The sequence below is a fragment of the Heloderma suspectum genome, chromosome 4, assembly GCF_057233095.1.
Source record: "Heloderma suspectum isolate Gila_16-S chromosome 4, 16-S_ref, whole genome shotgun sequence".
In the NCBI taxonomy this organism is placed as follows: Eukaryota; Metazoa; Chordata; class Lepidosauria; order Squamata; family Helodermatidae; genus Heloderma; species Heloderma suspectum.
In genome coordinates this window covers 144,495,220-144,517,326 of record NC_139461.1, presented here as the reverse complement: position 1 = coordinate 144,517,326, position 22,107 = coordinate 144,495,220, and the positions used below count along the sequence as shown (strand labels likewise).

Here is a 22,107-nt window from a genome sequence, read left to right as displayed (position 1 = left end):
AAACATGCCAGCCTGGTTCTAAGGAGTTCACAGGAAGCTCTAGAAAAGGCCCTTATCCCTTCCTATACAGAAAAGCCATAAGCGTGGATTCCCACATATCCAGGTTATGAGTTATTAAATATTAAGTAAGAGTTATTAATACGTGGGTGGTGGCAGCCTACATCTGAAAAATATAGACAATGGGTGTCTTGTAACCTATCCCAACTCACAGGGTTAGAGGTGCAGGCATATCATTTTCTCATAGGGAGCATGACCTGGAATGGGACAGTAGTGGGATGGGGCGGGGGAGGCATTAGCCTTTTGCCCTCTCCTTCAATCCACATCAGGCACACCGCACCTGCAATGGATGTTGCCAAATACTAATCAAAACAAATGGATCACTTTTTGGCAATGCAAATGGCAGGCATGGGTGCCCAGATCCAGCAGGGGGCAAAGGGTTAAAGCCCCCTACCTTCCACACTAGGGTTCCAATCCAGATTGAGTCCCCTGCACTTAGAGTAAGAAAGAAAAGAAGGGACATGTAGTTTGGTCCTTATTGTTCAGGCATTTAAAAACACCAACGGCATGAGCTGGCTGGATCCTATTTCACATTAACAATAGTAGCAGATGGGGAAAACTGCATTGAAGAGCCTCTGTGATTTTTTAAAAATTTTTTGGTCTCATATGAAAACTGTCTTGGTCTTGTGCTTCATATGAATGTATTCTAGGATAAAAAAAAAAATCAGTCTAAGGAAATATGAAGTCACTTACAAATGCACTCATGTACCAGAAAGCACGTAAATTATACACTAAAGCACTGCCTTAATATCTGTACTATGTAAGCAATAATCACATTCCATCTTCTAACTAACAGCAATCTGGGTATTTCAAATATATGCAACAGATGGAACATATGGATATAATCAGCAGGATAGGATCAGAATGATCAAACGAGAGGATAATAATTGCTGTGTCGCATCTCTGCTGCAGTACAAAAATGGAGATACCATTTTGGGTCATCCTTCCACCTGCGTCAGGAGCCCTGCTCAGCTTAGTTCCTTCTGTCTACCCAGTCGTTGTATGCCTTCACCATGTTCTCACCCCAGTACAAATGGTACGGCGCATGCCTGCACACATGGCTAAATGCAGTAACAAAGGCTTACATTACCTCATGTGACAGATAGAAGGCAGCAATTCCCAGCGGCCAGAAACAACAGAGCATGGAGAACACACTGAGCCCGAGATGGTCCCTGGGCGGCATCATAAGGAAATGGTCTTCACTGTCGGTGTCGCTTGAGTAATCACTCTGGAACAGTGAGAGGAAGGACACATAGAAAGGACACTTATTAGCAAGGCAAGTCCTTGCTGCCTGCAGAGGTGGAGACTGTGTGGCTCCTCAGATAGATGTTGGTGGATTGCAGCTCCCAGCAGCTCCATCAACAATGGTGGGGGATGATGGGAATTGCAGTCCAACATTTGGAGAGCCACTCATTCCCCATCCCTAGTCTACTATTTTCAGAAGGCTGCACAGAGTAACTTCTTAAACCGGCTAGATGAGAGCATCTTAAAAACAAACATGTTTGGCTGGCTTCATCACTATGAACGAGTGATCAAGGCCTTGGCGAAAGAAAGTTAGTCTTTTTTTTTTAATCACTGGAGATGGTTTCTTGAATGGACAATTGACTTGCAGGGTTAAGGTCTGAGAAAAGTGCTCTGCAGGATGGGCGAGTCTACAGGCAGCTGAAAGGGGAGAGTTTGTAGTTGGAAGTAACTGGGTCAAGGAGAAGGCCTTATGGGGCCAAAGCTGTGGCAGGAAAGAGTTAATTTTACCTTGCATAGTTTTAGAGGGTGTTTTAGGGTAGGAGAGAGTGGGATCCTTCAAGAAGATTTACAAGCCAGGGCACCTGGAGGAAGAGATGTGGGCATACCAGGATCAAAGGCACCAGGATGGAGGCCTTATCAGGGGCCCACGGTAGTAAAATAACTTGGCCTGCCAAGAGGCCAGCACAGCTGGGGAGGTGTGAAAAAACCCAGCTCATGCTCCCTGAAGGAATGGAGGGGGGATGAAAGAGTGAGGGACTGGGGTTGGAATGGGATAAAAAGAGAGCTGCAGCCATTCTTCTTGCTCCTTTGGTTTCCATCTGGTTTGGGTAGAAGGTGTTGGAGCGCTGGTGTTCACTAAGGATCCTACTCGGAGGTGTGAGTAGACTAGGGTTACGTAGTCTTTTATTGTTTCAGTCTATGTTGGGTTTCCAAACGGGGAGTTGATATTTGGGGGAATTCTAAATTGTACTTTCTCATTCCCTTACCCCTTATTAGTAAATAAACATCTACCTCAAAATCATTGCTATTTCTTTTCTGGGTCAGTGCTAAATTTAGTGGCTACCTACTCCCCCTCTGGGAAGGGAGGGGATTAGTGCCACACATACATTATCCTCACAATAGCCATGTATGGCAGGCCAATATTCTTATGTCATGGGGAGGGGGAGGCCAAGAGAAGAGAGGGTTTGTCTAAGGCGGGCATCCCCAATGTGGTGCCCTCCAGATGTTTTGGACTTCAACTCCCAGTGTCCCTGATAATGGGCCATACTGGCTGGGGCTTATGAGAGTTGTAGTCCAAAACATCAGGAGAGCACCATATTGGAAAAGGCAGGGCTAAGGCTACCACTATTTCTCCTTCTCTTTTATCTGCTTCAGGTCCTCTATAAACCTGGGGACCTGTGGGAATGATTATGCCAACTGACTCAGTCATCCTACTTTTCATAAGCTAACAGGGTCTTAAAAAAGCTGTCAAGCTCATTGAGTAAGTCCCCTAAATTTAGGGAAGGCAGTATAAGGCCCATAGGCTCCCCAGTAAAACTATTCCCTCCTCTCTCCCCAGCATCACCAACTCATGGGTGAGTCATCACACAGCAGCAGCCCAGGACTGCATAACGGTGATCATAAGGCTGCCAGCTCTTGAAATAATTTTTAAAATGTTGGCACTGTGGTGTGGCTGCAAATTGGAGGCTTCTGGGTCAGAAGGCAGAACCTAGAGTAAGTCTTGGTAGAGCCAGTTTTGCCAGGTCCATGGACAGTCGAGGGGAGAAAAATGGCCTTGCCCCTTGCTTTTCTGGCAAGTGATCCCAAAGCAAAAACAAAACAAAAACTCCACCAGCCAAACATATTTTTCTGATCACTTGACACCTAATTCTGCGTCAGGGGAAAATGCTGGGAGGGCTTAATATGGTCTACAGAGCTTATGTTGTTTACTCCTGTTCTGGGGAGTTCTAGAATAGGATTGATTCTTTGGGGAAACCCTAATGGTCGCTTCCCCCAACAGAATTGTTATTGGACAGGGTTTGTGGCAAATTCCATTGGACCAAACCTATAGCAATGTCCTGATGGAAGAAGCTATGGGAAATGTAGTCCAACAACATGTGGAGGGTTCCAGGTTGCCCACCCCTGATGAAGGGGTGATGAGGGCAATGGACCAGTGGCCATCTTGTGTGTAACAAGGAGAAACCCTTTGAATCCACTGCCCTGGAGCAGGGTGTCCTATCTGAAAAATGAAGATTATTTTGTTCCATTTCAGCTGCTTCAAATGTAAAGCCAATGGAGATTTTGGGGTGTTGATATTATCTCTACTGTGGATACTGTAGTCATACTGAGTGAATTTTCTAGACATTGAGCAATAGCTGTAGCGGATGTATGTGATGAAAAGAGACATTTCTGAATACAAGAGCATGACAGCTCAAGTGAAAAGACATCTCAGCCAGCTGACCCCCCCCCACGTGCAATCTTATTCAGACTTCTCATAATTCAGTATTTTTATTATTCAATATGTCTGTCTATCACTCAGCTAGTAGGCTAAAGAAGCACTGAATTATTCATAATCATGTGAAGTTACAGACAGTATGCAGGCATGGCAGCTTCAGAATGATCTGAAGCTTTTGTGCCTGAAGAGTTAAAATGCAGTCCCGTTTACTGATTCAAGAGTTTGTGTGGGCATGTGTGCAAGCATATTTGAGCGTCTCAATAGTTCACATTAGCCCCTCCCACCATCACCACTCACCCTTCTATAAATCTGACCTAAATTGTGAGCCTCTTGAATCTTGTGGGGAGCCTAAATCTTTGTCAATGGGTGACTTTGGGCCAGTCACAGACTCTCAGCCCAACCCACCTCACAGGGTTGTTGTTGTGAGGATAAAATGGAGAGGAGGATGATAATGTAAGCCGCCTTGGGTTCCTTGCAAGAGGAAAAAAGGCAGGGTATAAATGCAATAAATAAATAAATAAGAGGTTGTGGTTACAGAGGACCTCTCAGACTGGGAGGGGTATTTGCTCTCAGAACCAGCCATTGATGTCCTTGCCTCCTTTGGAGTTCCAGCGCCAGAGGAATCTGTGATGCCAGCACCTCTCCAACTTGGAGGAGTCACATGGCCCTCCTCAGATGCGGAGGACCACAGCTTGGAGGCTGCCCTGCGCGGAGATGCCGGGGACTGAACCTGGGACCTTCTGTGTGCAAAGCACCTGGTCTGCTGCGGGCCCTCCCATGTCTGACGAGGACGGCTGGCTCAGGACTGCCAGTGGGCTGCTCTTCCTGCTCACCATGAACCCACGGGTGTGGCTGGCCTGCCAGTCCCCTTAACAGCCCCTCCAGGGGGAAATGTGGGCAACACCCCACCACTCACCCTTGACTAATTGGGTCTAATGCCCAAGTGCCAAAAACAGCTCTGGCATAACAGGAGCTCACTTCAGAAGAACCGCCTGCATGTTGAATCAACATGTGAGTGGGGTTGTATTAGCTAGCGCATTAGGAACGGGGAAGAAACGAGTTTCAGTTCGTATTTGACCAAAATTGATCCAATTTGCACCTCCTGGAGTGAAATGCAGACTCGAATGCATTTGTGATTGGAAGTCTGTGCATTTCTGAGCTTGTAATGCAATTTGGGGCAACAACAAAAAATGTGCTTGAAAAATGTGTACATTTGGACAATACACAGAAAAAAGATGTGTACATTTAAAACACGTGTGCATGCGTGCACACACTCATGCTTTAGTCAATGGGAAAAAACACATACAATTGAAAAATGAGCACAAAAATGCATACATTTTGAAAAGGGCACGCTGAATTTTCCCATGCAGGAAAAAGATGACGCTTGCAGCCTGGTATGGCCTCGACTCAGAACGAGGTTTGCAGTGGAAACCAGAGAACTTTGATGAGCTCAAGTTTTGCTGATTTGCGCATCCTGCAATCTTGCACATGCTGGCTTTGCATGTGCAGCTGTGTGTGCAAAGGCTTCCCTGCTGCCAACACTCGCGATGCATGTCGAGCTGCAGAGGTAGTCAGCATGGCCCTGCTCACACACTGATTCAAAGCATGAGCGGTTCTTCTAAAGGGAGCTGCAGTACAGCCCATAACAGGGGAACAAGTGCCAGTAAACACAAGACGTGCTACGAGGGAGATGAAAGCACCAGATCCCAAACACCAACCAGGAATCTGGTTAAGATTCCTTCCCAACCATGTCAACTGGTGACTGACTCCTAGTCCATAGAAAAGGAAGCCATTTGATGGAAAACAGAAAGGGATAGGCTGAGACAGGCAAGAAAGCATTGGACGGCATCCAGGTAGGCCTGGAGTTTAGGACCCAGGAGTGCAGCAGAGGGAAGAGGCTCCTGCTCTGGCCCACTCCAGCCCTGCACACACACACACACACCAACTACCCAGCATGAATCTGATGGGCCTCAAAGAGGGCTACATTTCCCCAGGGCAGCTGAGTGGCCGGATGCATTGTGCACTGCCAGCAGGTCCTACTTGGAAGCGCTCTGTGCTGTTTCCTTTCCTGCCTCTTCCACACTGGGCACAAAAGGAGAGCATGTAGATAGCAGTTGGCTCAGTGACTCTAACTGAAGGCTACGAGACAAAGAAAATGGGTGGCACTCTGGGAGAGTTTTACAAACAGCACTTGCGATGATAAACCTGCATCAAGAGTTGAACTGCATGTGGATGCTCATCAGATAGAATGTTCCTGCATACAAAATAAAGTAGAAAAAATTAAATTCCCTTCATGTAGAAAATGAGCATGAGAGGGAGAAGCCTCCATTAGAACACTTTTCTCTCTGACATGTAGCTTTCTATGTGCAGGGTTTTGTTTGTCTCTGGAGGGGCATTCCAGCTTCATCTGGTGGATGAAGGTGAGAGCTGGCAACATGCCCAAAGACTCAGCTTTATGGCTTGGAAGATATTTGAACCCAGGTCACCCTGACTGGTGCAAGGCCAACGCTTTATTAGCTTTACAGCACACTGGCTGCAGAGGCACTAGGGAAGCAAATGGGATCAGCAACAATTTGGAGGGGGCTGCGCCAGTGGGAAGGACACGGCTGCCAGGGAAGGGTAAAGAAAGTAGTGTAAGATGGTGGAAGGCATGGATCCAGCCACCTCCCAGACAGTGTTGTCTTTATCTCCATTCCTACTAGTATTGTCCTACAAGCCTGTCCCCCTCACTTTAGTTTAGGATCACTGCCCCTTCATGGATCACTGCCTTGTTGTGGCGAAGGGGCTTGCGTAACTCAGTGAAGCCATAAGCTATGCCGTGCAGGGCCACCCAAGACAGACAGGTCATGGCGGAGAGTTCTGACAAAATGTGGTCCACTGGAGAAGGAAATGGCAACCCACTCCAGTATTCTTGCCAAGAAAACCCCATGGAACGTATCACAAGGCTAAAAGATATGACGCTGGAAGATGAGCCCCTCAGGTTGGAAGGTGTCCAATATACTACTGGGGAAGAGCAGAGGGAATTTCCAAGTAGCGCCAGAAAGAGTGAAGCGGCTGGGCCAAAGCCGAAAGGACACTCAGCTGTGGATGTGTCTGGTGGTGAAAAGAAAGTCCGATGCTGTAAAGAACAATATTGTTTAGGAACCTGGAATGTAAGATCAATGAATCAAGGTAAGCTGGAGGTGGTCAAACATGAGATGGCAAGATTGAACATCGACATCTTGGGAATCAGCGAACTAAAATGGACAAGCATGGGCAAATTTAATTCAGGTGACCATTATATCTACTACTGTGGGCAAGAATCCCTTAGAAGAAATGGAGTAGCAGTCATAGTCAACAAAAGGGTGGGAAAAGCAGTACTGGGGTACAATCTCAAAAACGACAGAATGATCTCAGTACGAATACAAGGCAAACCATTCAAGATCACAGTAATTCAAGTCTATGCCCCAACCAGTGATGCTGAAGAAGCTGAGGTTGATCGGTTCTATGAAGACCTACAACACTTTCTAGAACTAACACCAAAAAAAGATGTCCTCTTCATCATAGGGGATTGGAATGCTAAAGTAGGAAGTCAAGAAATCACCGGGATAACAGGCAAGCATGGCCTTGGTGTACAAAATGAAGCAGGCCAAAGGCTAATAAGAGTTTTGCCAAGAGTTTCGCTGATCATAGCAAACACTCTTTTCCAACAGCACAAGAGGCGACTCTACACAGAGACGTCACCAGATGGTCAATATCGAAATCAGATCGATTATGTCCTTTGCAGCCAAAGATGGAGAAGCTCTATACAGTCAGTAAAAACAAGACCTGGACTGACTGTGGCTCAGATCATGAGCTTCTTATTGCAAAATTTCAGCTGAAATTGAAGAACGTAGGGAAAACCACTAAACCATTCAGTATGACCTAAATCATATCCCTTATGAATATACAGTGGAGGTGACAAATAGATTGAAGGGATTAGACCTGATAGAGTGCCTGAGGAACTATGGACGGAGGTCCGTAACATTGTTCAGGAGGCAGCAACTAAATCCATCCCAAAGAAAAAGAAATGCAAGAAAGCAAAGTGGCTGTCTGATGAGGCTTTACAAGTAGCTGAAGAAAGAAGGGAAGCGAAAAGCAAGGGAGAAAGGGGAAGATATACCCAACTGAATGCAGATTTCCAGTGAATAGCAAGGAGAGACAAGAATGCCTTCTTAAATGAACAATGCAAAGAAATCGAAGAAAACAATAGAATGGGAAAGACTAGAGATCTCTTCAGAAAATCGAAGATCTCAAGGGAATGTTTTGTGCAAAGACGGGCATGATAAAGGACAAAGAAGGCAGGGACCTAACAGAAGCAGATGAGATTAAGAAGAGGTGGAAAGAATACACAGAAGAACTATACAGGAAAGATCTTAATGTCCCTGATAGCCATAATAGTGCAGTCACTGAACTTGAGCCAGACATCCTAGAGAATGAAGTCAAGTGGGCCTTAGGAAGCATTACTAACAACAAAGCTAGTGGAGATGACAGTATTCCAGCTGAGCTATTTAAAATCCTAAAAGATGCTGTTGAAGTGCTGCACTCAATATGCCAACAAATTTGGAACACTCAGCAGTGGCCACAAGACTGGAAAAGGTCAGTTTACATTCCAATTCCAAAGAAGGGCAATGCCAAAGAGTGTTCAAACTACCATACAATTGCGCTCATTTCACATGCCAGCAAGGTGATGCTCAAAATCCTACAAGCTAGGCTTCAGCAGTATGTGAACCGAGAACTACTGGAAGTACAAGCTGTGTTTCGAAGAGGCAAAGGAACTAGAGATCAAATCGCTAACATTCGCTGGATCATGGAGAAAGCAAGAGAATTCCAGAAAAACGTCTATTTCTGCTTCATTGACTATGCTAAAACCTTTGATTGTGTGGATCACAACAAACTGTGGCAAATTCTGAAAGAGATGGGAGTACTAGACCACCTTACCTGTCTCCTGAGAAACCTGTACGAGGGTCAAGAACCAACAGTAAGAACCGGACATGGAACAACCGATTGGTTCAAAATTGGGAAAGGAGTACGACAAGGCTGTATATTGTCACCCTGCTTATTTAACTTATATGCAGAGTACATCATGAGAAATGCCGGGTTGGATGAATCACAGGTTGGAATTAAGATTGCCGGGAGAATTATCAACAACCTCAGATACGCAGACGATACCACCCTAATGGCAGAAAGCGAAGAGGATCTCAAGAGCCTCTTGTTGAGGGTGAAAGTGGAGAGTGCAAAAGCTGGTTTGAAACTCAACATTAAAAAAACTAAGATCATGGCATCTGGCCCCATCACTTCCTGCCATATAGAAGGCGAAGTAATGGAAGCAGTGACAGATTTTATTTTCTTGGGCTCCAAGATCACCGCAGACGGTGACTGTAGCCATGAAATTAAAAGACGCTTGCTCCTTGGGACGAAAACTATGGCAAACCTAGACAGCATAGTAAGAAGCAGAGACATCACCTTGCCGACAAAGGTCCGTCTAATCAAAGCTATGGTTTTCCCAGTAGTAACGTATGGCTGTGAGAGCTGGACTATAAGGAAGGCTGAGCGCTGAAGAATCGATGCTTTGAAACTGTGGTGCTGGAGAAGACTTTTAGAAGTCCCCTGGACTGCAAGGAGGTCAAATCAATCAATCCTAAAGGAAATCAACCCTGACTGCTCATTGGAAGGACAGATACTGAAGCTGAAATATTTTGGCCACCTAATGCGAAGAGAAAACTCCCTGGAAAAGACCCTGATGCTGGGAAAGATTGAAGGCAAAAGGAGAAGGGGACGGCAGAACATGAGATGGCTAGATAGCATCACTGATACAATGAATATGGACTTGAGCACACTCCGGGAAAGAGCGCAGGAGAGGAAGGCCTGGCATGCTATGGTCCACGGGGTCACGAAGAGTCAGACACGACTTAACGACTGAACAACAACAAAGGAGCTCAGGGTGGCACACCTTAAGCCCTTTACCCTCACACCAGCCCTGTGAGGCAGGTGAGGCTGAGTGGCAGTGATGGGCCCAAGTTCACCCAGCAAACTTTATGCTGAGGAGGGATGTGAGCCCTGGTAATCCCAACCTAAACCCAGCACTCTCTGCTACATCATGCTCCTCGTTCCGCCCCTCCACCCAACCATACTATTCATTCAGTTTTTTAGTGAAAAGCCTTGGAATGTGCAGAGCTATCTCGAAACTACTGTGCAGACTTAAAGATGTTGCCTGAGCTTTGTGTCCAGTGACAGATTCTTCTTTCCCTGAAGAAAATAAAACTCTACAGATTAGTCAGCGTTCTTCATTGCATAGGGCATTGCTATAGTCAAACACTAAGGGCTTTGCCTAGAGGGAACAACTGAAGATTACCTGAGTGTCATTAAGAATAAGGATGCAAAAGAATTTTTGAAATGGGCATGAGGCAAAAGGTAAGGAGGGGCACGTTGGGTGAAAATCCAAATTAGGAGTTCTAGTTTGTGTTTTGGGAGGACGCAGTTGCTTAGACACGTTGCTGGGAGTGATCGTAGCAAACGCACCATGCACACTGAGCACGTTTCTGAGGAAAAGTCACTCAAAGCAATACATCAGCTGCCAATAGACAGAGGATTATTGCCCATGAGAATTAGCATCTAAACTCCAGAGTGCAGTTAGTTATAGTATTTCCACATAGGCATGTGAGAGGCTGGCCAAATAAAGCCTCATGACTATTTCCCTTATTTTAAGGGCCTAGAAATTGAGCCATGAGGGACAGTCATTTTCTTCTTTTCTTAATTGAAGCTTTTATCAGGCTGATTGACTGGCAAAGAGAATGAGCAAAATAATTTCCATTAATTGACTGCCTAAATCAATTAAGTCAGCAGATTAATTTAGAATACATCCAAGTTTGACACTATTGATTACTGATACTTGGGCAATGAGGGGATGTAGTTGATACAGCAGTTGTGGGGAACTGATGGCCCTTCTGATGTTGCTGGACTACAACTGTCACCATCCCTGACCAATGGGCGTTCTGGCTGAGGATGATGGAAATTGGAGTCCAACAACATCAGGAGGGCTAAAAGTCCCCCACCCCTGCCATTCAGCCTCCAGTGACCTTTCACTGTACTTCACTTCCTGATTTTGTGTGCACAGTAGTGTGATCAAGAGACACCTAGATTTAATTGTATTTTTAAAAAATATTGGCTGTGGGGTGCTGTGCAGACTTCTGTTTCCCAGTTATAGACACAAGAACTGGCTGTTGCTTGTACAAGTCTCACACATGTCAATTCAAACTGTTTTCTTTGAAGTAGCAATGATGTCCTTTTCTGCCCAGGTGCAAATTTCTTAATCAATTAACAGAATGCTTTCCAAAATAGCGTTGCAATGTCGGAGCAGTGACACCCGTCACAGCAGAAGCAGTGACACTTCTCCATCCTCCCTTCTGTTGCTTTTCTTACCGGACAAAACACTTTTGAGCATGTCTAGTGGTGTTGCAGGGACCGCGGTGCGGATGGGAACTGGAAGACTTCAGGATGCTGGGGATCCTTGTTGCCTCCCCTCACCACCCCCTTCCCCCTCCTTTGCATCCTCACCCGAGGTCAGAACTCCAGCCTTGAGTGAGTAAGCTGTTCCGGTACTTTCTGTGGCAGCTGCAGGTGGCAGGGGGAAACAATCCCTGTCAGGATTTCCCCTCTCAAGGTTGTAGCAGTGTCTATGACTTCGAAGGGGGAACACCGAAATATCCTATGGTCTCTTGGAAATTCTCCCAGGGACCATAGGATTGCTCCTTCATAATCTTGAATTAGAATATATTTCTCAGTTTCTCTCAAATGTGGCATTTTAATTAAAACATTAGCATGATTTGGTGGGGGTAGCAGGGATTCTCCCTGCCTTAGTAAAAATAATTTTCAGGGTCCCAGTTTGACTTTTTTGCCACTGCAAAATTTATAAAAAATAAACTCAACAACTGCATAAAAGAAGGGAAATCCAGACAGCAACCAGACCTACTTGATTTCATTTTATTTGCATTTTGTTTTTATTTACATTTTGTTTTTATTTACATTTTGTAATTTGCTCCTTTTTTGGCACTGAACTTTCTGTTGGCAGCTGAATGTATTGCTGGCACTGTTTACAGTATAGAGAAAAGTCCCTGGAGCAGCATCGATCAACTAAATGTTTAACATAATTGTCTTGCCAGAAAACCTGCATTTGAGCAATGATACTGAAAATGACTGGGCATCTAGGCAAGAATATTAATTCCTATACAAAGTTTATTGCAGTACCTAAAGGAGGGGTAGGAAATGTGTGGCCCTCCAGAGGTTGTTGGATTGCATAGCCAATGGTGAGGACAGATGGGAGTTGCAGTCCAAAAACAACCGGAGGGCCACACATTCCCCATTCTTGACTTAAGGGTTGAAATGCACTTTCTACAAAGATTCAGTGGCAATTTACAGACTGTAGACTACAGGTATGATCCAGTCAAAGTTAAGCACGTTGGGGCACAATCCTATCCAGATAAGCGGTTGCCTCCAAACTCGGAGGCGACCACCTATCCAAAGCAGGGCAGGAGAAGCACGGAGGGGATTGTTCCCTCTGTGCTTCTCCTGCCCTGCATTTTCGGCTAGACAGCCGATTGCGGCTGTCTAGCTGTGGGAGGATGGAGCTGGGGAGGAGGCTGCTGTACGACATATAGGATGTGTTGTGCAGGCATCTCCACCCTCCCTGCCCCGGAACACCCCCAGCCACGCCCCTTTTTGGCAGCTCCGCATTCCTCTTGCAAATGCGGAGGATGGGGCTGTTCAGTGTTGAAGTGTGGGGAGGTCAGTTCTCCGGGAACAGACCTCAGAGCCCGCACTCCAAGGTCGGTTCCTGGATAACACGATATCTACAGCCATCTAGCTGCTGTCTAGCAGCCATAGGATTGCTCCCTTAAAGTCACATTGATTTCAAAGGATGGCTAAGCATGTGCATAAATCTCTCCCACTGAAATCAACTGGACTAAAAAGTGCTTTACTTTCGCTAGATTGTGCTCGAGTGAAGAAAATAGCCTTTCCTCCAAACCCCAAATACATAAATAAATAAATGGACAAAAAGCAATCTGTCTATTTATCTGAGTCTGTGGAGAGATCTCCAACCCACACTTGCTATGCACAACCTTGTCAAGGCAGGCAGAATGAAATCTTTCGGATAGGGATGGGGGCTACTTTTCTGTGGAGAACTACCTTCCCTTGGGGCTATCTTGTGGGGGCAGTGTACTGGTGGTGGGTGGGGGAGGCCACTGCTTTTTCTATCCCTCCCCAACCAGCAGGCTGCTAGGGGAGGACTAATGGCTCATGTGCTACAGCCACATGGAAGTTGTGGCTATGGATGATGAATCTGTGAGGGCTCATTCACATGTGCAAGTGAATTGATGCAGCAGTTCACAAGTGATGGACTTGGATGTGTGAACAGGCCTCTTCATTATAAGTAAACTGGTCGGAGCATACAAGTCGTGACACATACCAGTACTAAACCATATTCTGAAATGCCCAGTCGATATTGCACCCAAATAATTCTTTCTTTCTTTTTTGTATATGCCGCCTGTGTAGTTTGACCAGGTGCAAAAGACAGCAGGTCTCCTGCATCGTTAAGCTGTGTAGAAGAGGGAATTTCAGCAGGTGTAGCTTTTCGTGCATCATCTTTCACATCTGGTCACCCTATGCCTACCTTGCCCTCTAAGCTCCATCACCCCATCCTTTAGCATGACAAATAGGCCAATGTTTCCCAAACTGCTAAGAGCTGAGAAACAGCATTTTTCTGAATTAAAACTGGAAGCAGCTTCACCTTTACACTCAAAATGGTTTATAGTGTACAAGAATAAGAATGACCTGCGATCAGAGGAGACTCCCCCTTCCCCAATGTTTCCAGATGAGTTCCTGTTCTGAATGTGCCTCCTGGTGGGACGAAAGCAAGCCCAGACACAATGGGAAGCATTCTCTGAATGTGGGTAATTCTGCTATGTCTCTGCACTGGGAGTACGTGATTGATGTAAACACACATGGTTCAGAGAGAAAGAGAGACCAATTGCAAGGCTGTGAGCCCAGAGCAGTGGCTCACACAGAGAAGCAAAGGACACCCTCTTCTGTGGGAGAGTGGTTTAGGCTACTAGCAGCCTTTAATTGTTTAAAAAATTGTTTTCTGTGGCACACGAATGTATCCTGGCACACTGTTTGGGGACTCATGCAACTGACAACAAGAAGAAGCAGACTTCCCTGACCTCTAGTTCCTGGAAGTCGTCATCTTCTTCCACATCATAGGAGAGGGTATGGATCTTGATTTCTTCTGTGGACAGGCTGACAAATTTGCCATCGGGGTAGTCCTGGCTGTCTTTGGTGGGCGACCTGTCCTCAATAAAGGTTGTTTCACAGCATTCCGTGCCAACGCTTTCTCCCCACGATCGCAGCATGCTCTCCGAGTACAGGATGATGTTTGGGTGAAAGCAGGACTCCACTGTCTGTGGTAGAGTATTGGGGTCAAGGAGTTGTTGCACTGGATCATTCCTGGGGTAATTTGGAGAGCAGAGAGTTGGGTACACAGACACCAGCCCGTCCCTGCCCTCGGCCATCAAGTTCCTTGTGTTAATCAACCCATTCCTCTTCTTGGTATCCACAGCCTTATCGTGCTTAAGCACACTTTTATGCTGAACTAAGCCATCCATCCTTGTTCCTTTTCCTTTGCTGTCTCAATGCATTGAAGTCCCTGTGAGGATTATCACATGGGATTAACTGATCCCATTTTCCTGAGGCAGGGATGGAAAAAGAATACAAATTAACATGAAAGAAACTGCCATCTCGCTCTGTGATGATGGTCTGATAAAAGTTCTTAGCAACTGAAAAGAGATTTAGCCCCAAGCCTTGCAAATTACTTTTCCAGAGCATTTGGTGCAAATGATCATTGTTAATTAAATGGAGATAGTTCTGAAAATTATTTCACAACAACACAGAGGACTCTCTGAGATTACTAGAGAGTTAGTGTAGCATAATAGCGAAGAGATGGAGGTAACCTCTGGTTCAAAGCTCACCTCTGCTATGTACTTACAAGGTGGCCTTTGGCAAGCTACTATTCTCTGTGACATCTTCAAGATAAGGATACTATTGACCCAGGTTACTGGGTTGGTGTTGTAAGGATTACTGAGATAATGTATGTGAAGGACTCTAAGGGTGCAATCCTATGCAAGTTTAGACAGAAAAAAGGCCTACAACTCCCAGCATGCTCTAGCCATGCTGGCTGGGGCATGCTGGGAGTTGTAGGTCTTTTTTCTGTCAAAACTTGCATAGGATTGCACCCTAACGCACTATATAAATATTTTTATCATCATCATCATCATCATCATCGGCATTGTTCTATCTCTACAGGTGGCCTTCACAACCAAATTCAAAAATATTTCTTTTAAATGGAGTGGAAAATACTGTATAAGAAGCATCACACTTTGCACTTTTAAAAAAAGAAAGGACAATACTGTTGTAATTGACTGATTTCAATTTCTTGTCAAGGCTTAGCATTGTTAATATTTGTAACAAATAAAAACTGTTATGGATGTCGCAGTTAAAAACTGTATACAATGAGAAAAGCAAAGCAACAGCAATATAATACAGGACCAAAACAAGTTGTCATAATTTAAAAACAACAACAGTGAATTATCATCAGAGAATTTTCAGTGTTCTCCAACTGCAGCTCTTTGAAAGCGGATACTTTGGCAATCAGGGCCCTATTGCCTCCATTAAAGATACACCATTTTGACTAAAATCTAACCCAGTCTAATGACTTAGTATGTGGGTACTTCCAGATGGAGGGCTTCTAATGTGAACAATCAGAAGACTTATGCATATCTTCCCTCTTTTCTCTTTAACAGATTTTCTGCAATAAGGAAAAGGACAAAAGAAGCAGTAAGAAAACATGGGAGGGTCACGAGTAGAGGATGATGACATTTGGCACCATAAAAGCCTCATCTGGAAGCCCACTCTATCTCTGATTATATTGTTGCAGACATTACACAAAATCTTTGAACTTCTGGTAGCTGGAAGGCAACACAGCACACCTCACATTAGAGCATCCATTACATACAAGAGGTAGAGTGCTAGTCTAGAGGGACTGCTGGTTTTTGGCTGTCTAGCTGTGTGGGGCCGACCGGGAGAGGAGGCTGTGTGGACAACACAGTGTCTAGTGGCCACAGGATTGCTCCCCAAACCGAATACTTAAAAATTTCCTTTCAGGAATCACTAACACAAGCCAGATAAAAAGAGAATTCTGCTCTGGTCCCAAATTACAGCGATTTTAATCATGTGCGTTATAAATTAATTTCTGTAGGCATAACAAAAGAGTTTCAGATTATGTCTGGTAAAGGGTCCCTTTCCATTAAACACTATGAGGTTGAAAATATTCCATAAAGCTGGTTTCTCCTATCATATTGCTATAGCAATGGGTAAAGCTACCCACAAACAAAGTTCTCTCTACCACACAAGCTATTAGAGGACTAAGGGGTGGGATTGCTAAACTTTTACCCTTAATTTAGCATAAAGAGCTATGGCCATATGTGAGTCTGATTCAAGTATATATGAATGCAGAGGAAAATGTATATAATCAACAAATGACAGCAACAAATAAGTATAGCTCTAGCCTTGTTCTAAAGACCCCATCCCCCAAGCACTAGTTCATCTGTTGCCAGTGAAATACTATAGAAAGGGGTAGTCAGCACTTCTGAAAAGCAAGCAGAGCTATGTAAATATCTCAAGCGCCTTGCTGACAGTTTTTATCCAATGCAGCTAATTGATTTTGTCAGTTTGGGGGATCAGCAACCCAATACAACATGCAAAGACATTTGGGTAAATCTGCTGGCAATTGTATTAGGATACTTCTAACACAGCTGTTTGCCATGTTAAGCATTCTCTGCTATGGTTTCTTCCTCCTTCCTGCATGAAAACTCCTAATCTGGAAGCAGAGAGACAGTGAGAATTCTTGGAGGAGTTTCTTTGCTATAAATACCCGCTAGCCCTGCAAACTATTCCTCTAAATGAAAAAAAAAAAAATGCTTTTGTTGCTGTGTTAACCTGCTCCCCCAGTTTTGCATTCCCTTTGGGGAGAACTACAGTGAAGTCATTATAAAAGTAAGCACTCTTAATAGTTCTATCATTTCTGCTTTCCTCTCTGTTTTCCTAGATCTCAAAAGTACTTTAGATTAACAGGTGGAAAAAAGTACTACTTCTAGGCATGTGATTTCCTGAACATATTTGGGCTCTCTGATTGTAACTCACGGATGGACATTCTTAGAGGCCACTTTATTCTCCAGATGCCACGGAACAGAAGGATAATTGTCTTGCACAAATAGAGCTGGAGGCCCCATTATATTATTATTATTAATAAAATGTATGTGTCCCTTCCCACCACAAAAAGCAGTCTTGAAGCAACTGACATAGACAATACAGACATCCATAATTAATACTGTGAAGGAAGGAAGGGGGTACCCTAACTCCCAGCAGCGTAGGCAGTCAGGATGTAAAATTTCCGAAAATCCTAAAGCCCTGCAAAACCCCCATACTGATGGTAATGAACCTCAAAATCCCGGATGACCCCACACAGCAGTTTTATGTCGATATCAAACAACATGGGGGATAAAATTGAGCACTGCGGAACCCCAAACTGGAGGATCCATGGAGCTAAACAACAGTCCCCAAGCACCGCCCTCTGGAAACAACCGGACTGGTAGAAGTGGAACCACTGCAAAGCAGTGCCCCAATTCCCAACCCAGACAGCCACTCCAGAAGGATACCATGATCGATGGTATCAAACACTGCTGAGAGAACAACAGACTTCCGCTGTCTCTTTCCTGACACAGGTCATTATACAGGACAACCAAGACAGTTTCAGTACCAAAACTGGGGCTGAACCCTGACCAAAATAGATCCAGAAAAGCAGTCTCATCCAAGAGTACTTGGATCTGGGCAGTGATCACCCACTCAAGGACTTGCCTCGGAAAGGGATCTGTGCAACCAACCTATAATTGTTCAGATCTTCTGGTTCCAGGGAGGGCTTCTTAAGAACTGGTCTTACCGTTGCCTCTTTCAGGTGATCCGAGACCACTCCATCTCATAAGGAAGCACTTTTCATCTCCGTGGCCCAACCAGACGTCTCTTCTCTGCTAGATTTCACCAGCCATGCAGGGCAAGGATCCAACATGCAAGTGGTTAATGTACCCATCCAAGCATCTGGTCCCTGTCCTCGAGCTGTACTAACTGAAACTCAGACTGCATTCTGGACACCTCATGAGATTGATCTGATAAAAGAGTGGAGTCAAGATCCTGACAGATGCAAGTGGTTTTATCCTCAAAATGCGAAGCAAACAGATCTCAGCAGGCTGCCAGGGATTCAACCACTTCCTTTGGGCCAGTGTGTAATAGTCCCCAAACTACCCGGAAAAGCTCTGCCGGTTGGCATAGAGAGGATGCAATGGAGGCAGTGAAGTAGCACGTCTTCGCTGCCTTCACTACCACTAAGTCAGCTTAGTGTTGATCACGTACCAGTGTACAATTGCATTTGTCAGCTGGAAAATCTTCCAGAGCTGACTGGAAACCAATTGGATTTGTCAGCCTCCAGGGATGGACCATCTTAATGGGTCCCCTGCCTCTGCAGAGGGGAAGAGCCACCAATACACTCTAGACCAGCACTTAATCTGAGAGGAAGTCTGGAGAGAAAGACAGAATTCTTAGACGACAGCGACACCCCCTCCCTGGTCCCTGGGTCTGCCCTGGTGCTGCCCCGAGAACCCAGGTGGACAAAACTGGGGAGTCTCACCCCACCCACTCACCCAAGTCTGAGTTATACATGCCAGGTCAGCATTCTCATCCACAATCAAATCATTAGTGAGGGAGATCTTATTAGACACCAGCCTGATGTTCAGCAGCAGCAACCACAGGCCCAAGGGCTGGTTGACAAGACAGCCACCATATCCCTGGTTTGAAGAGGGGCTGGCATGGGGCACAACCAGAAGATGTCTGCTCTGGAGGCCCCTGACTTGCGCCGCCCCTCTGCACCTGCTGTCCCTCCCCTGAGACCATTGAAATTGGAGCTCTGCTCGCTCCCCCCACCAAGCCCCCAGCTCCTCCTCTCAGGCACATGGCACACACCTCCTCCCAGCAGACTGAAAACAACACACACACACACAAATCCAAAGAGAGGAAGAAAAGCCTGTCAAACCCCTTGAATTACAGCTGAAAGTCCTGACTTGGCTCCCATCTGGGTGTGTTTCCTTTCAACTTCAGTGTAGCAAAACAGTTATCCTTGTTCCAATATTTCTGGCCCTGTGTCTCTTCCTTTGCCCTCCTTTTCCAGCCATTCCATTCCCCTTCCCACCCAATTTAGTTTTTCCCCTCTCAGTTAGTCAACATTCCATGACTACTGAGTCATCATTGGGCTTTTTTGGGGGGGTCCCTTTGGGGTTTAGTTCTTAAGACTCTCTGTATGCCTGAAACCTCAGGGTTACCCCAAGTATGCTGCTACCTGCCTCTCGTGCATGGGTGGTAACATTTTGGCTACTTCTGTGAGAGCACATGAAAACTTGAATTAGAAACAGAGGGACTGATGGGGTCCCAAATTTCATCTGACTGACAAGGAGCTCCAGTTTAACTCTGGGATTTTAAAAAGCCTTAAAAAGAAATTTTAAATGGCTTCTCTCTGTGTAATACTAAGAAGAAATTAGGAAATCATAAAAGGCATAGAATACTCCCGAGAACCTTTTATTGTATGTTGCAGTCCCTCTCAGCTAATGAACAATGGATTCAATGAAGAAGCTTTTCTACTTGCTTTATTAAATTCATTCATTGCTTCCCCTCATGGTATACATCCTCCATACAAATTCTAGTTTTGGATTATTCTTTCTATTTTATGAGTTAGCAAATGTTTGTACTGGGGCTAATTGGCAGTGTTTTTCATTATAAATAGACATTAATTGGCAAAACAATTTTTTGTTTTGTTTTTAGTTTAATTTTTGGATAGTCTAAAAATTTAATCCCCAATATGATTCCGAAGTCCTTGCAATTAAATCTGCAGTAATAATTTTTAAACCTCCATTTTTGTATATGATAGTTTTACCATCAAGGCAACCATGTCAGCAGAGAGGAATTTACAGTACTCATTTTTCTACCATTTATTTCATTTCTGTACCTCCCAATAGCCAAAGCTCTCTGGGCAGTTTACAAAAATTACAACCCCAAAGATAAAAGTATAATAAAGCAATATAAAATCTTTAACATACAAAATTTAAAAACAATTTAAAAAAAGTAAAAAACAATTACAATAAAATACCAGGACCTGACAAAAACAACTCACATTAAAAGCCCCATCATATGCCATCAAATGCCTGGGAATACAGGAAAGTCTTAACCTGATGCCAAAAAGATGACAACATTGGCACCAGGCAGACCTCATTTGGGAGAGTATTCCACAGTCAGGGGGCTACTACCGAGAAGGCCCTCTCCTTTGTTGCCATCCTCCAAGCTTCCCTTGGAGGAGGCACTTGGAGGAGGCTCTCCAGGCAATGTCAGACACTCCATCAGGTATTGTGGCCCCAAGCTGTGGAAGGCTTCATAGGTTAAAACCAGCACTTTGAATTTGGCTCGGAAATGTACAGGCGGTACAAGTAGACCAGAATTAGTGTTATATGCCCAGACCTTCTGGTCCTTGCTATCAATCCGGCTGCTGCATTTTGCATAAGCTGCAATTTCCAAACAATCTTCAAGGGCAGCCCTATGTAGAGTACTTTGCAGTAATCTAACTTGGAGGTTACCAGAACTGAGACTACCGAAGCCGGGTTATCCTTGTCCAGATAGGGGCATAACTGGGCTACCAGCTGAAGCTGGTAGATGGCACTCTGTGCCACTGAGACCACCTGAGCCTCAAGTGACAAATTAATAAACCATTTATTAATTATATTTTTAAAATCCTCATTTTCAAATGCCGTTCTGTTTATTTGTCCAGTTTCTAGAAATTCAGAACATTTAAGCCCTAAAACTATTAGTTACAAAGATAGCATTCTGGAGTTTGTAAGACTGCTCAGGGGTAATATGGTCATTTGAGCAGTGCTGTAAATTTGGCTCTAGAAGATGACCTGGGTTAAGAGAATAAGCTTACAATTTTAGATTGAGATTGTAGTTGTAAAACTGATGTTTGTCAGAATCAACCCAACTGCATTTAATAGGGATCCAGGGAAATTTAGAGTTAACGGTATTTAGGAATATGAACATGTATTATTTAATATTTATATAGTACCTATAATGCACTGGCATGTGTTGATGATTACAAACTTGGAAGCAAGTCCCAATACCTTCAAAGGAACTTTACTTCCATGTAAAGCAGCAATCTTAAACTTACTTTATGGTAAGCATGTCCAATGAAATCAAGACATGGTTAAGACCAGAATATTCACAATATACATGGTTAAGATCAGACTGCCAGCATGTTTGGGATCAGTGAGCAAGACAGTTACAAAGAAAGCTTTCCTAGCTATCTTTTGGTTCAAACTACCCTTTTTTTACTCCCTGCTTGCCATCTGAATTTCCAAGCCTTCTGCAATTAAGCAAGAAAATGGTTTGCTAGTTAATATTGCTCTTCAGAAGACAGATGTCTTCTGTCTATATAACATTGTAGAACTTGTACCAGTGCATAGTATCGGTGCTGTAGTTTAGCACTGCAATATTGACCCCCTTCCCCTCTCTTTGTTTTATTTAATAGTTTTTAAGTTATTGTATGTTAGCTGCCACAAAAAACTTTTGGCTGAGTGGCAGGGTTAAATAATTAGGATAAATAAATATACCAAAGCAGATTTTAATGTATGTTAATTCCTAGTTTTAGATGAACTTATGTTTTAAAATTATTTCTGTATTTAGTTTTAATTCTCCTTGAGATAAGCAAATGAGAGCATAGAATCTAATTACAATATGTAAAGGACAATATTGTAATCTGCCTTGGAGTCATATTTATTCCATTAATTTCAGAAGCTAGTGTTGCAATTTACTACAGAGTACTAGACTGGCTCAGTGACAGATTTTATTTTCTTGGGCTCCAAGATCACCGCAGATGGTGACTGTAGCCATGAAATTAAAAGACGCTTGCTCCATGGGAGGAAAGCTATGGCACACCTAGACAGCATAGTAAGAAGCAGAGACATCACCTTGCCGACAAAGGTTCAAAGCTATGGTTTTCCCAGTAGTAACGTATGGCTGTGAGAGCTGGACTATCAGGAAGGCTGAGCGCCGAAGAATTGATGCATTCGAACTGTGGTGCTGGAGAAGACTCTTACGAGTCCCCTGGACTGCAAGGAGGTCAATCAGTCAATCCTAAAGGAACTCAACCCTGACTG

At 44.4% G+C, this 22,107-nt stretch overlaps 1 protein-coding gene across 6 annotated transcripts in view; it reads right to left on the bottom strand.

Moving 5' to 3' along the window:
- Positions 1-22,107, bottom strand: part of SYNDIG1 (synapse differentiation inducing 1) — a 54,563-nt gene that overhangs the window by 7,587 nt on the left and 24,869 nt on the right. For all 6 annotated transcript variants that reach the window (XM_084850771.1, XM_084850770.1, XM_084850765.1 and 3 more), the window contains 2 exons: positions 13,975-14,496; positions 1,148-1,285 (listed from right to left, as the gene is read on the bottom strand). In XM_084850771.1, the coding sequence (XP_084706897.1) occupies positions 1,148-1,285; positions 13,975-14,415 (579 nt within the window). In that variant the 5' untranslated portion in view covers positions 14,416-14,496. The remainder of the gene's footprint in view (positions 1-1,147; positions 1,286-13,974; positions 14,497-22,107) is intronic.